Source organism: Entelurus aequoreus, linkage group LG16, assembly GCF_033978785.1.
Source record: "Entelurus aequoreus isolate RoL-2023_Sb linkage group LG16, RoL_Eaeq_v1.1, whole genome shotgun sequence".
NCBI classification, from domain to species: Eukaryota; Metazoa; Chordata; class Actinopteri; order Syngnathiformes; family Syngnathidae; genus Entelurus; species Entelurus aequoreus.
This window is the reverse complement of record NC_084746.1, coordinates 12,048,897-12,064,955: the sequence shown is the minus strand read 5'-3', so window position 1 is coordinate 12,064,955 and position 16,059 is coordinate 12,048,897. Positions and strand designations below refer to the sequence as shown.

The following is a 16,059-nucleotide window of genomic DNA, read 5'->3' as shown; positions in this document are numbered from 1 at the left end:
GAGGGAGTTGGTCTCAAGGTGACTAATAATAGTTTCTCTTTGCTTCTTTGGGCCATTACAGAACTAGGTTTCGGTGCCCATCACTTGCCTAATTGCTAGAAATACTGTTTGAGTTTGTTTTATTTAGCACTAGTGTCAGTGCTAACTGCATTGACACAACATACGTTGTGAATTGTGAAATGAGTTATTTACACAGAAAGATTCTGTAAATGTTTATGTTTACATACCTTAATTGTTTCCAAACGGTGTCTGTAACACGGCAGTAAAACGGCTGATCAAACAAAACAGAAGTCATGGTCATGGACCCACTAGCTGCGGAAGCTAGCTCTCCAATCAGCTAAACAGACTCAATAACTCCACAGTGGTGTTTTGGTGAATTTCCAAAACTGAAACAATACAATATGAATGCGATTGTAAGTTAATAATACTAACACAGACACTTGTAAACGTGTTAGCATATTGGCTAATGCTAACAACGCGAGCTTCTTTACACTACGATAGCGCGTACAAATATGCACGAAAACACTCCTACAGACATCACACATAGGACGGTTTAGTAATTACGAATTGTTTTAGTTCTATTGTAAAACTAACAAACGTTTCTTGGAGTGATGAATGAAGAATCCATATGAGTAGAAACACTATGGATGGTTTTACGTTCGGTTCAAGGCATTAAAACAGAAATTAAATTTCTGCAGTGAGCGAACTTGTCCAAAAGATGGCGCCATAGCACAAACAATACCACATCTTTTCAGTCCTGAACACATCGCTTTATAAGCTGCAGGGTTAAAATTGCAGGAAAAAAGTAGCGGTTTATAGTCCGGAATTTGTAGAAGTTGCTGGCACGGCCGCTCTACCCACCACACCACGCCACGCCGTCCCCCATTGGCACCGGTGACATTATGGAACCAGGCTTCGGTGCCCATCACTGGCATAAGTGCTATAAATACTGTTTGAGTAGGTTTTATTTAGCACTAGTGTCAATGCTAACTGTCCCATTCACAGTTGTGTACAGCAGTGTTTTTCAACCACTGCGCCGCTAGTGTGCCGTGAGATACAGTCTGGTGTGCCGTGGGAGATTATGTAATTTCACCTATTTGCATTAAAAATATTTTTTGCAAACCAGTAATTATAATCCGCAAAAATAATGTGCCATTGTTGAGTGTCGGTGCTGTCTAGAGATCGGCAGAGTAACCATGTTATTCTCTTCCATATCAGTAGGTGGCAGCCGGTAGCTAATTGCTTTGTAGATGTCGGGAACAGGTCGTGTGGGACGACGATAGTTTGTCGTGATCACAATATGCAGACGACAGCGGGAGGCAGTGTGCAGGTAAAAAGGTGTCTAATGCTTAAACCAAAAATAAACAAAAGGTGAGTGCCCCTAAGAAAAGGCATTGAAGCTTAGGGATTAAATTAAAGATTAAAGTACCAATGATTGTCACACACACACTAGATGTGGCGAAATTTGTCCTCTGCATTTGTCCCATCCCCTTGATGGCTATGCAGAACCAAACTAAAACTGAACTGGCTACAAAGTAAACAAAAACAGAATGCTGGACGACAGCAAAGACTTACTGTGGAGCAGAGACGGCGTCCATAAAGTGCATCCGCACATGACATGACAATCAACAACTGAAATATTCTTGATTGCTAAAACAAAATAGATGCGGGAAATATCGCTCAAAGGAAGACATGAAACTGCTACAGGAAAATACCAAAAAAAGAGAAAAAGCCACCAAAATAGGAGGGCAAGACAAGAACTAAAACACTACACACAGGAAAACCACAAAAAACTCCAAATAAGTCAGGGTGTGGTGTGACAGGTGGTGACAATAAACTTACTTTGAGACAAGAGCTATAGTTATGCATGCTTGGTTATGGTTCAAATTCATATCCAACAATTGCGAAAACAACTTTTTATTGTCTACTGAGTTTAATTTTTTAATGATTTCTGCTGGTGGTGTGTCTCCGGATTTTTTCAATGAAAAAAATGTACCCTGGCTTAATAAAGGCTTATTGGCCACATGCGTGGACGGCACCTTTTATCTCTTATTTCCACAATTGTGTACACTACTGAATTGGGGTCTTATGGCCGCTTATGTGGACACTTATACTGCCATCTGGTGGTGTCGGGAGAGTATAACATACAATGGAATTTGGGGGGAAAAAGTGTAAAAATAAGAATTAACATGTCACTACACATGAAGTACACGTTTGTGTACTTACAGACTAAGTACATCATATAAAAAGATGATTCTTAGTTTTTATTCTAATTAGGGTCCAATAAGCCCAAATAGCAAAGAGAAATAAAAAAAGCATGTAAACAAACAGCTAGAGGTTAAAAAAGGTTGAAAAACACTGGTCTACAGTGTATATACAAACTTTGGAGTGAAAATTATCAATAGTTTTGTGCTCAATCTGTCACACTTAATTTACCATCAGTGTGTGAATGTGTGTGTGTGTGAATGGGTGAATGTGGAAAATAGTGTCAAAGCGCTTTGAGTTCCTTAAAAAAAAGGTAGAAAAGCGCTATACAAGTACGACCCATTTACCATTTACATCATTCAACCTCCTCCATTCATCTTCTAATTCCCCCTTCCTCAGAATTGTGCTCAAATCCCCGTATGAGCGTCGCTCCTCCCCTTCTTAGTTGTTTCTGAGCCCCGTTTGCGCAACCGATCGTGTCATAAATTGGCCCGTTGTTTTCCGAGAGCACACCACCTCCGTCATCCCGCTGCACTTGAATAGGAAAAAACCTTTAAGAAGCTTTACAGAGGGGCTGGTTTCATACTTTTGTTTGCCTTTGTCCCACATGCTGATTCAGTTCACACTAATGACACAAGTTTTCCAACATTTTTATAGGACTCAATAATATTTGTTGTATATACAAACCCCGTTTCCATATGAGTTGGGAAATTGTGTTAGATGTAAAAATAAACGGAATTCGGCGTGGCGAAGTTGGTAGAGTGGCTGTGCCAGCAATCGGAGTGTTGCTGGTTACTGGGGTTCAATTCCCACCTTCTACCTTCCTAGTCACGTCCGTTGTGTCCTTGGGCAAGACACTTCACCCTTTGCCTCTGATGGCTGCTGGTTAGCACCTTGCATGGCAGCTCCCGCCATCAGTGTGTGAATGTGTGTGTGAATGGGTAAATGTGGAAATACTGTCAAAGCGCTTTGAGTACCTTGAAGGTAGAAAAGCGCTATATATAGCTAGTATAACCCATTTATCATTTATTTATTTATCATTTGCAAATCCTTTTCAACCCATATTCAATTGAATGCACTACAAAGACAACATATTTGATGTTCAAACTCATAAACTTTTTTTTTTTTTTTGCAAATAATAAATAACTTAGAATTTCATGGCTGCAACACGTGCCAAAGTAGTTGGGAAAGGGCATGTTCACCACTGTGTTACATGGCCTTTCCTTTTAACAACACTCAGTAAAGGTTTGGGAACTGAGGAGACACATTTTTGAAGCTTCTCAGGTGGAATTCTTTCCCATTCTTGCTTGATGTACAGCTTAAGTTGTTCAACAGTCCGGGGGTCTCCCTTGTGCTATTTTAGGCTTCATAATGCGCCACACATTTTCAATGGGAGACAGGTCTGGACTACAGGCAGGCCGCACTCTTTTACTATGAGGCCACGTTGATGTAACACGTGGCTTGGCATTGTCTTGCTGAAATAAGCAGGGGCGTCCATGGTAACGTTGCTTGGATGGCAACATATGTTGCTCCAAAACCTGTATGTACCTTTCAGCATTAATGGTGCCTTCACAGATGTGTAAGTTACCCATGTCTTGGGCACTAATACACCCCCATACCATCACAGATGCTGGCTTTTCAACTTTGCGCCTAGAACAATCCGGATGGTTCTTTTCCTCTTTGGTCCGGAGGACACGACATCCACAGTTTCCAAAAACAATTTGAAATGTGGACTCGTCAGACCACAGAACACTTTTCCACTTTGTATCAGTCCATCTTAGATGAGCTCAGGCCCAGCGAAGCCGACGGCGTTTCTGGGTGTTGTTGATAAACGGTTTTCGCCTTGCATAGGAGAGTTTTAACTTGCACTTACAGATGTAGCGACCAACTGTAGTTACTGACAGTGGGTTTCTGAAGTGTTCCTGAGCCCATGAAGTGATATCCTTTACACACTGATGTCGCTTGTTGATGCAGTACAGCCTGAGGGATGGAAGGTCACGGGGTTAGCTGCTTACGTGCAGTGATTTCTCCAGATTCTCTGAACCCTTTGACGATATTACGGACCGTAGATGGTGAAATCCCTAAATTCCTTGCAATAGCTGGTTGAGAAAGGTTTTTCTTAAACTGTTCAACAATTTGCTCACGCATTTGTTGACAAAGTGGTGACCCTCGCCCCATCCTTGTTTGTGAATGACTGATCATTTCATGGAATCTACTTTTATACCCAATCATGGCACCCACCTGTTCCCAATTTGCCTGTTCACCTGTGGGATGTTCCAAATAAGTGTTTGATGAGCATTCCTCAACTTTATCAGTATTTATTGCCACCTTTCCCAACTTCTTTGTCACGTGTTGCTGGCATCCAATTCTAAAGTTAATGATTATTTGCAAAAAAAAAAAAGTTTATCAGTTTGAACATCAAATATGTTGTCTTTGTAGCATATTCAACTGAATATGGGTTGAAAAGGATTTGCAAATCATTGTATTCCGTTTATATTTACATCTAACACAATTTCCCAACTCATATGGAAACGGGGTTTGTATGTATAATATATGAGAATTTAATACCCTCCCTCTCACACCCTTGCATAGGTATCATTATGGTCGTATACTAAAGGAATATGAAGAGAGGTCACATGATGACTCCAATGGAAGCAGCCACCCTTCTCAAAGTAAGAACCTATTACTCACCAAACCTTCTGTTTTTGTTTTGTATATCTTATTGGTATCCAAAGTATGCAACGTTAGTACGAATAACTTGTCAAATAAATTTGACGTGAGGAGAATTATATACAAAATATTTTAAAAAGTGAATTTGGGCTATTTGTTTTCTTCCTCTCTGTAAGCGACATGAATATTGCCTTCAGCTGGTGGCGCTGTGCCAGTGGTTTGAAATGTTGAATGCACAAAAGCGCACAGTGTTCAGTAAAACCTTTTCTTCTCCTGCGTATTCTGCTCTAACACGTCTTTTACAAGCTTAGTCAGTGTGAAGGATTTGTGTTCGTGTAATGTGCTATACAACACGTGCAGAGTAAAAGCCTACCGCTGCTTTCAGAGTATTAGGCATTCTTTTAAATCGGCTGCTTTTAGGACTGTGTGTGCATGTGCGTGTGCGTGTGTGTGTGTGTGTGTGTTTGTGTGTGTGTGTGTGTGTGTGTGTGTGTGTGTGTGTGTCCACAACTACTGAAAACTTGGATTAATCACACTTGCTGCAATGTTACGACTTTCTGTTCAGACTCAGTTTCGACATCAGTACAAGCCTGGAGGTTTTTTTCCAAAGAGAATATTATAACATCGTAGTTTGATGTCAAGCAGAGTGTTTTTAGCGTTAGGTAATCACAGAGATTCTCGTCTCTTCAGTGCCAAATTTGTAGAGAGTTCTTGATGGATCTTTTTAACTTTATTCCAGAAAGACAAAAGACAAGGAACTCTCCACAACATAGGAGCAACTAAACTATACTTTAAAGGCCTACTGAAAGCCACTACTACCGACCACGCAGTCTGATAGTTTATACATCAATGATGAAATCTTAACATTGCAACACATGCCAATACGGCCGGGTTAACTTATAAAGTGCAATTTTAAATTTCCCGCTAAACTTCCGGTTGAAAACGTCTTTGGATGATGACGTATGCGAGTGACGTCACTAGTTAAACGGAAGTATTGGTACACCTTTGAATCCAATACAAAAAAGCTCTGTTTTCATCTCATAATTCCACAGTATTCTGTACATCTGTGTTGGTGAATCTTTTGCAATTTGTTTAATGAACAATGAAGACTGCAAAGAAGAAAGCTGTAGGTGTGATCGGTGTATTAGCGGCGGACTTCAGCAACACAACCAGGAGCACTTTGAGGATAGTAGACGCGCTAGCCGAACGACCTCACCTTGACTTCCTCCGTCTCCGGGCCGCCAACCGCATCGGTGATCAGGTGAAGTCCTTCGTCGTACCGTCGATCGCTGGAACGCAGGTGAGCACGGGTCGTGATGAGCAGATGAGAGCTGGCGTAGGTGCAGAGCTAATGTTCTTAGCATAGCTCTGTCGAGGTTCCGTAGCTAAGTTAGCTTCAATGGCGTCGTTAGCAACAGCATTGTTAAGCTTCGCCAAGCTGGAAAGCATTAACCGTTTATTTACATGTCCAGAGTTTGGTAGTATTGTTGATCTTCTGTCTATCCTTCCAGTCAGGGACTTGTTTGTTTTGTTTCTATATGCAGTAAAGCCCGATGCTATCACGTTAGCTCCGTAGCTAAAGAGCTTCACCGATGTATTGTCGTGGAGATAAAAGTCACTGTAAATGTCCATTTCGCGTTCTCGACTCTCATTTTCAAGAGGATATAGTATCCGAGGTGGTTTAAAATACAAATCCGTGATCCACAATAGAAAAAGGAGAGAGTGTGGAATCCAATGAACCCTTGTACCTAAGTTACGGTCAGAGCAAAAAAAGATACGTTCTGCACTGCACGCTAGTCCTTCACTTTCACGTTCCTCATCCACAAATCTTTCATCCTCGCTCAAATTAATGGGGTAATCGTCGCTTTCTCGGTCCGAATCTCTCTCGCTGCTGGTGTAAACAATAGGAAAATATGAGCAGTCCAGTGTTTCCCATAAACTGCCAAGATACCTGTGGCAGTGGGGGCGTGGCCATGGGCGTGGTCACCATGACATCATCGAGTAATTTGCATAATTTACTACAATGATATGATTTTCTCTAAAAAGGCTCAAAAAATGTATACTTATTATATTATTAATAATAACAGTTTTGTTTTAAACGTCCATCCATCCATCCATCCATTTTACATTATAATTACAACACTTTATGTACATATTTATATACAGATTTGAACAATAAGTTATTCACTGAAATATATGTATTAATTGTGGTTCTTACAAAAAATATATCTTATAAAAGCTAAAATGTCTCTTAAAGCTCTGCCCCTTTAATTAGTGCATACTAAATCATTTAAGTTTAGCCTACTACTACAACCATATTATTTACCAGCAACATAAAGTGAAACAGAGGCAAAGGTGTCCTGCCACAGTCAGTAACAAATAAACAGAAAACAGTAGTGGTCAAATACAAATAAGGCAACAAGAGAAGTATCCTACACTTCTCTTTTGTAAAGTAAATCTGAACAGCCGATATGGGCATCTACATCAACTATATGATTTGCCTGAGAAGCTGGACAGGACAACAAAAAAAAAAAAAATTTTAATTGTTGTTTTTTTTTTTTTTTTTTTTTTAATTATTTTGTGGCGGACGTAATTCTTTCGTGGCGGGCCGCCACAAATAAATGAATGTGTGGGAAACACTGCAGTCCTTCCTCCGGTGTCGTCACGCTACTTCCGGTAGGGGCAAGGCTTTTTTTTATCAGAGACCAAAAGTTACGAACTTTATCGTCGTTGTTCTATACTAAATCCTTTCAGCAAAAATATGGCAATATTGCGAAATGATCAAGTATGACACATAGAATGGATCTGCTATCCCCGTTTAAAGGCCTACTGAAATGAAATTTTTTTATTTAAACGGGGATAGCAGATCTATTCTGTGTCATACTTGATCATTTCGCGATATTGCCATATTTTTGCTGAAAGGATTTAGTATAGAACAACGACGATAAAGATCGCAACTTTTGGTATCTGATAAAAAAAAGGCTTGCCCCTACCGGAAGTAGCATGACGTAGTCAATTGAACATATACGCAAAGTTCCCTATTGTTTACAATGATGGCCGCATGAAGTGAGAGAGATTCGGACCGAGAAAGCGACAATTTCCCCATTAATTTGAGCGAGGATGAAAGATTTGTGGATGAGTAAAGTGCAAGTGAAGGACTAGTGGGGAGTGGATGCGATTTAGATAGGGAAGATGCTGTGAGAGGCGGGGGTGACCTGATATTTAGCTGCGAATGACTACAACAGTAAATAAACACAAGACATATATATACTCTATTAGCCACAACACAACCAGGCTTATATTTAATATGCCACAAATTAATCCTGCATTAAAACACCTCAGTGTTTGTTATGCTAGCTCCTAGCTCCATATAAGCCGCCAATCCAATTCAAACACCTGCACAACACACACAATCACTCAGCCCAAAAGACCGTTCACCTAACCCAAGGTTCATAAAGCTTATATATTTAAACAAAGTTACGTGCGTAACGCGCACGTACTGGCAAGCGATCAAATGTTTGGAAGCGCAGCTGCTACTCACGGTACCTGATTTTCAGCTGAGAATGACTAAAACAGTAAATAAACACAAGACATATATATACTCTATTAGCCACAACACAACCAGGCTTATATTTAATATGCCACAAATTAATCCTGCATAAAAACACCTATGTGTTTGTTATGCTAGCTCCTAGCTCCTCTGCTAGCTCCTAGCTCCATAGAACACGCCAATACAATTCAAACACCTGATCAACACACACAATCACTCAGCCCAAAAGACCGTTCACCTAACCCAAGGTTCATAAAGCTTATATATTTAAACAAAGTTACGTACGTGACGCGCACGTACGGTCAAGCGATCAAATGTTTGGAAGCCAAAGCTGCATACTCACGGTAGCACGTCTGCGTCTTTGTCATCCAAATCAAAGTAATCCTGGTAAGAGTCTGTGTTGTCCCAGTTCTCTACAGGCGTCTGTGTATCGAAGTCAAAAGTCCTCCTGGATAGAGTCTCTGTTATCCGAGTTCTTCCATCTTGACTGCATCTTTCGGGAATGTAAACAATGAAACACCGCCAGCTGTGTTGTGTTGCTGCTGACTTCCTTCGCAAAATACGTCCGCTTTGCACCGAGAACTTTCTTCTTTGCTTGCTCAGCTTCTTTCTCCATAATGCAATGAACATAATTGCAACAGATTCACCAACACAGATGTCCAGAATACATCCAGAATGAGATGAAAACAGCTATTTCGTATTGGCTTCAATGTGGAAGCCATACGCGCATATGTCATCCTCACAGGCGTTTCGAACCGGAAGTTTAGCGGCAAATTTAAAATTGCACTTTATAAGTTAACCCGGCTGTATTAGCATGTGTTGCAATGTTAAGATTTCATCATTGATATATAAACTATCAGACTGCGTGGTCGGTAGTAGTGGCTTTCAGTAGGCCTTTAAATAAAAAAAATTCATTTCAGTAGGCCTTTAAGTCGCTGCTGTCATCATTTCATTTCTTTCTTGTCCTCATTATCCTCAGTAATAGTGATATAACTTTTTCTGCATTTCATTTGAGAACGCTTGTTAACTTTGTTTAATTTTCAATACAATTACCGTATTTTCCGGACCATAGGGCGCACTGGATTATTAGGCGCACTGCCGATGAGCGGGTCTAGTCAGGTCTATTTTCATACAAAAGGCGCACCAGATTATAGGGCGCATTAAAAGAGTCATATTATTATGACTTTTTTCTAAATGTAAAATACTTCCTTGTGGTCTACATAACGTGATGGTGGTTCTTTAGTCAAAATGTTGCATAGATGATGTTTTACAGATCATCTTCAAGTCGCTTTCTGACAGTCGCTTCAGGATGTGCCGTTTTGTGGGCGGTCTTATTTGCGTGGCTCACCTTCGACAGCGTCTTCTCTCCGTCATCTTTTTTGTAGCGGTGTAGCGTGCAAGGACGGGAGTGGAAAAGGCGGGCAAAAGATGGAGCTAACTGTTTTAATGACATTTAATTCAGTCAATAACGGAGCAGCATCTCCTCATCCGTGGCTCACTAGTGCAACAGCAAGGCAAAAACCATCCGACTGGAACTCTCTAAAGTTCCTTGGGTGAATAATGTAAACTCACTACACCGGTATGTTTTAGTGCTTTCATGGCGAGTTTACTGACAGATATAAGTAAGAACTTTACACTACTTTATATTAAAAATGGCAACAGTGGAGGATAAATGTCCCATAACAAGAAGATAGAGAAAAAGAAGAACCTTATCGACTATGGACTAACTAACAAACTACAAAGGCGGATTCGCACAAATTTTTAGGACTTATGCAGATCCCAAATACAGAACAGCAGGTACCAGAAGGTAAGAAAAGTTGCTTTTGCATTATATTGCGAAACAAAACGCCAGATAATATGTCTTACCTGGATTATACACGCACCATAATAATACTCCCATGTTGAAGCACAGTACAATCCATCAAGTGGTGTGGCTTCATAGCTTACCAAAGTACTACTAAAACATCTTGATAGATTTTTGAGCGCCGTGAGTAATGTTCTATTTTTGCAATGGAACATAACATTTTGGTGTTGTTTACTTAAGTCATATTGCAGTCTACACGTATCTCTCGTGTGTGACTGCCATCTACTGGTCCCACTTTTCATTTCACCATGTACCAAATAAAATAGCTTTGAGGTCAGTAAGCACAACCAGAATTATTCCGTACATTATGTTATTCCAGGTGCTCCTCCTCAGCTCAAGCTGCTCTGTGGAGCGGATTTCCTGGACACCTTCAACAAACCAGGCCTGTGGCAGGACGAGCACATGGAGGAAGTGGTCGGGCGCTTCGGTCTGGTGTGCGTCAGTCGCGGGGGTCTGCAGCCCGAGCAGGTGGTGCACGAATCGGACACACTCTGGCGCCACAGACAGAACATCTTCCAGGTGAAAGAGTGGGTGAGGAATGAGACCAGCGCAACAGAGGTCAGACGGGCTCTCCGGCGGGGAACCAGCGTCAAATACCTCATCCCAGACTCTGTGATAGAATACATCCAGCAGAACAACCTCTACACCGAGGACAGCGAGAGGAGAAATGAGGGCATGGCTTTGAGGCCGCTCGCCAGGGAGGCACATCAACCGGCGGAGAGTCTGGACGACTGACACGGATCAATGCTTGTCTTCAAGGACGAGGGATTGAGTTCCACCAGCTGATGATGCACCAGCTCGACATGCTCACAGAGCCCTCGCTGGGCATTAGGAGTCCAGCACTTGAGCCTCGATCACTGTGGACATTCTGCAAGGAGGATCGCTTCTGAGCAGGCTCATCAGGTAGGAGAGCGTCTGCGTGACTGAAATGAGTGCCACGGCCCTGAGTTCCCCCCTTGAAGTAAGACTTCAATCACACATCGATGCTTCTCTTTTAGTCCGGGAGATTGACTTTACTCTCTACTTGCACAAAAGCTGCCAACAAAACCGATGGACGAGAGGGCATCCTGTCCGTCTTCCTCTGGACTTATCTTTATCTCCTAAATGTTGCCTTTTTTTGCGTGGGGGAAGTTATAAATGATGTATTGAAACTTGGATTTTCTGAATGCTCTTTTTTTTACTAATTAATACTTTAGAGCAGGGGGTGTCCAAACTTTTTGACTTGGCGGCCGCATTGGGCTTCAAAAAATTGGCCGGGGGCCAAAAGCCGACTGCATGTAAAGTAACTATATGTATTATACTAATATAATGGATGGATGAATGGATATATAATAATTAAAGATATCCGATAATATCGGACTGCCGATATTTTCGGCCAATAAATGCTTTAAAATGTAATATCGGAAATTATCGGTATCGGTTTCAAAAAGTAAAATTTATGACTTTTTAAAACGCCGCTGTGTACACGGACATAGGGAGAAGTACAGAGTGCCAATAAACCTTAAAGGCACTGCCTTTGCGTGCCGGCCCAATCACATAATACCTACGGCTTTTCACACACACGGGTGAATGCAAGGCATACTTGGTCAACAGCCATACAGGTCACACTGAGGGTGGCCGTATAAACAAGTTTAACACTGTTACAAATATGCGCCACACTGTGAACCCACACCAAACAAGAATGACAAAACACATTTCGGGAGAACATCCGCACTGTAACACAACATAAACACAACAGAACAAATACCCAGAACCCCTTGCAGCACTAACTCTTCCGGGACGCTACAATATACACCCCCCGTTACCCTTACACCCCCCCACCCACCACAACCCGCCCCCCCAAAATTTAACACATGCATTGATTGAATCAAATGGTGTAGTCTTGAATTATGTGTTGTTCTTGGACGTTTTTTGTTTTTTTTAAATATCCACAAACACATCTCCATGTTGACTTTTTGTGTTAGTTTATTTGCGTCATGAGTGGAAAAGGTTGTTTGGATTGGGTCATATATAAAAAATGTGCTGTGCACACTTTATGTCATGGTCTTTAAAGGCCTACTGAAAGCCACTACTACCGACCACGTAGTCTGATAGTTTATACATCAATGATGAAATCTTAACATTGCAACACATGCCAATACGGCCGGGTTAACTTATAAAGTGCAATTTTCAATTTCCCGGGAAACTTCCGGTTGAAAACGTTTATGTATGATGACGTTTGCGCGTGACGTCGATCGTTGAAACGGAAGTATTCCGACACATTGTATCACAATGCAAACAGCTCTGTTTTCATCGCAAAATTTCACAGTATTCTGGACATCTGTGTTGGTGAATCTTTTGCAATTTGTTTAATGAACAATGGAGACTGCAAAGAAGAAAGCTGTAGGTGGGATCGGTGTATTAGCGGCTGGCTGCAGCAACACAACCAGGAGGACTTTGACTTGGATAGCAGACGCGCTATCCGACGCTAGCCGCCGACCGCATCGATGATCGGGTGAAGTCCTTTGTCGCGCCGTCGATCGCTGGAACGCAGGTGAGCACGGGTGTTGATGAGCAGACGAGGGCTGGCGTAGGTGGAGCGCTAATGTTTTTATCATAGCTCTGACGAGGTCCCGTAGCTGAGTTAGCTTCAATGGCGTCGTTAGCAACAGCATTGCTAAGCTTCACACAGCATTAACCGTGTGGTTACAGGTCCAGTGTTTGGTTCGGTGTCTCCTGATAGTAGTATTGTTGATCTCCTGTCTATCCTTTCAGTCAGGGGTTTATTTATTTTGTTTCTATCTGCATTTAAGCCCGATGCTATCACGTTAGCTCCGTAGCTAAAGAGCTTCACCGATGTATTGTCGTGGAGATAAAAGTCACTGTGAATGTCCATTTCGCGTTCTCGACTCTCATTTTCAAGAGGATATAGTATCCGAGGTGGTTTAAAATACAAATCCATGATCCACAATACAAAAAGGAGAAAGTGTGGAATCCAATGAACCCTTGTACCTAAGTTACGGTCAGAGCGAAAAAAGATACGTCCTGCACTGCACTCTAGTCCTTCACTCTCACGTTCCTCATCCACAAATCTTTCATCCTCGCTCAAATTAATGGGGTAATCGTCGCTTTCTCTGTCCGAATCTCTCTCGCTGCTGGTGTAAACAATAGGGAAATGTGAGCAGCCCTATCCCCTGTGACGTCACGCTACTTCCGGTATAGGCAAGGCTTTTTTTTATCAGCGACCAAAAGTTGCGAACTTTATCGTCGATGTTCTATACTAAATCCTTTCAGCAAAAATATGGCAATATCTCGAAATGATCAAGTATGACACAGAATGGATCTGCTATCCCCGTTTAAATTTAAAAAATTCATTTCAGTAGGCCTTTAAAAGGGGGTATTTATTGGTCCTGTGTCATACAACTGTGCGTCACCAGCGCAACTGTGGAAACTAATTCCGTGCCTCCTAACGACGTCCCCGACAGGCAGCATGTAATTACATGCATTTTCCAAGTATTGCGCAACACGGTGCATTTGACAATACTGACTGCCGTCCGCTTTTTAAAGAGTGCGGCTTTCTGCACTCTAAGAGAATTTTACTACACCTGGCCCACATTGCAAGATTTCCAAAACGCAGTACGTTATTTCTATGTGCCCCGTGTCCTGGTTTGTGTTTGTGTAACCCCTCATGTGAGACTGAAAGGAACTCATTATACGCATAAATCGGCGCTCACATGGAATTACATATGTACAGTAATCCCTCGCAGGCACGGTCAGCATACTGCCAGATGAAGGTGCATTGTACCATTACGTGACGCGGAGAAGTGGGCGGTGCGAGCGGCGTTTTCCATTAAAAAAATGGGACCCGGCAGGTAATCGGATTAGATTTGAGTTGGGTTCAAATGGGGGATTGAGAGAGCGGGATTTGCACTCCAGCACAAGTGGCCTAGCACAGCCCATCTCCTCGCCCACCGAGAGTGAAGGACGACGACGCCAGAATGCCTGTGGATCTGAACGGATACTGGAAAATGATCTCCAGCGACAACTTTGAGGAGTACCTCAAGGCTCTAGGTCAGTCTGAAATACCCGTGTTTGACCTGGTCCAGCATACTGAAGACCGTGGAGCTCAGAGTATACCACACACGTCAATAACGGTGCGCGTTCCTTTTTTTTTTTTGCAGACGTCAACGTTGCCATCAGAAAAATCGCCACTCTGCTGAAGCCCGACAAGGACATCGCCCACGACGGGGATCACATAATCATCAAAACCCTCAGCACCTTCAAGAACTACAACATGGATTTCTATGTGGGCAAAGAGTTTGAGGAGGATTTGTCCGGCGTAGATGACAGGAAATGTATGGTGAGTATGTTTATAACCACCACCAATGTTATACTTTTGCAATATGGGCGCCATGGTCATCCATCCATCCATTTTCTACCGCTTGTCCCTTCCAAATCCACTTCATTTATGTAGCACTACTAACAAACTGTTTCCAAAGTGCTGTACATTTCACATACAAAGTTCTTGAGAAAGCCCAAGTCTAGTAGAGCAGCGATTCTCAGACTGTGTTATGTGTACCTGTCAGGTTCAAACACTGATTACATCTATTAAACAAGACAAGAAGCAAGGAATTAAACAGAGACAGAATTAAATTTGGCTCAATGAGGAGAAACATCCTCTCGCTCTGACAAAAGATTGTACGCCTCCTCTTTTATTTGGACTTTCCCCGATTACATGGCAACAGCTCTTTCTAAGGGACGGGGGTCGTAAACAGCCATCGCCTTTGATTACAAAACAGTTCAAAGAAAAGGTCGGTTCAAAGAAAAGGTCGTAAAAGAGTTCAAAGAAGAGGTCGTAAAACATTTCAAAGAAGCAGTGCCTGGAGGGGAGTCTGGTCCTGCTTCCTCTCCGCTTTGTAGTTCTCGGGTCAAGACAAAATCTTTCTGTGGATTACAATACATCAAAGAAACAGAACACCCTCATGTTGCTTCCCATCCTACACAGTGGAGTTTTACAAGCCTTCTTCTTGGTAGGATCAAAGACAGCTTTTGTCTTCTCGCCGGGAACTCATTGAAACACAAAGTTTTGTGATAACTTAGATACAATTTATTCTGACAGGTACGCCAAATAGTCACTTAATTAAATATTCAAACACAGTGTAACTGTTCAAACTGTGTGTCATTTTAAAATGGCAAAAAATATTAAATATGCATTGAATTATTTTCCTATTTTAATGATGTTAGATCTGTGTTGTTGTTGGGGACAAGTGTTGTAAATTAGCTTTGGCTACAAACACTGATGCATACATTGGATAACTATTTCAGATATCGATGTTTCTGTATCTGTCCCTATTTCAAATAAACCTTTATACATATATATATATATTGTACGGACTATAGAGTGCACCGGTATATAAGCCGCACCCACTAAAATGTAGGTGTATATTAATTGCACTGACTATAAGCCGCAGATTTATACGTTGTGAAATTAATTATTTACAAATATAATTTTTTTCCAAACGGTGCCTGTAACGCAGCCGATCAAACAAAACAGAAGTCATGGTCATGGACCCGCTAGCTCTCCCAATCAGCTAACGAGACTCAACAACTCCACGGTGACGTTTTGGTGAACTTACGAAACTGAAACACTACAAAAAGAATGCCTTTGTAAGTTAATACTACTAACACAGACACTCGTAAATGTGTTAGCATATTAGCTAATGCTAGCTTGATTACATTACGATAGCCTGTACAAATATGCATGAAAACACTCCTACAGACATCACACGTG

The 16,059-nt window shown here is 41.7% G+C and overlaps 2 protein-coding genes across 3 annotated transcripts in view; one reads left to right on the top strand and one right to left on the bottom strand.

The window, feature by feature from the left end:
- Positions 1–16,059, bottom strand: part of clstn2a (calsyntenin 2a) — a 636,349-nt gene that overhangs the window by 584,121 nt on the left and 36,169 nt on the right. The gene's annotated exons all lie outside the window — the stretch shown is intronic.
- Positions 1–16,059, top strand: part of LOC133631448 (nicotinamide/nicotinic acid mononucleotide adenylyltransferase 3-like) — a 41,755-nt gene that overhangs the window by 13,777 nt on the left and 11,919 nt on the right. The window contains exons 4-7 of the mRNA XM_062023649.1: positions 4,798–4,877; positions 10,609–11,023; positions 14,224–14,339; positions 14,450–14,628. Coding sequence (XP_061879633.1) covers positions 4,798–4,877; positions 10,609–11,023; positions 14,224–14,339; positions 14,450–14,628 — 790 coding nt within the window. The remainder of the gene's footprint in view (positions 1–4,797; positions 4,878–10,608; positions 11,024–14,223; positions 14,340–14,449; positions 14,629–16,059) is intronic.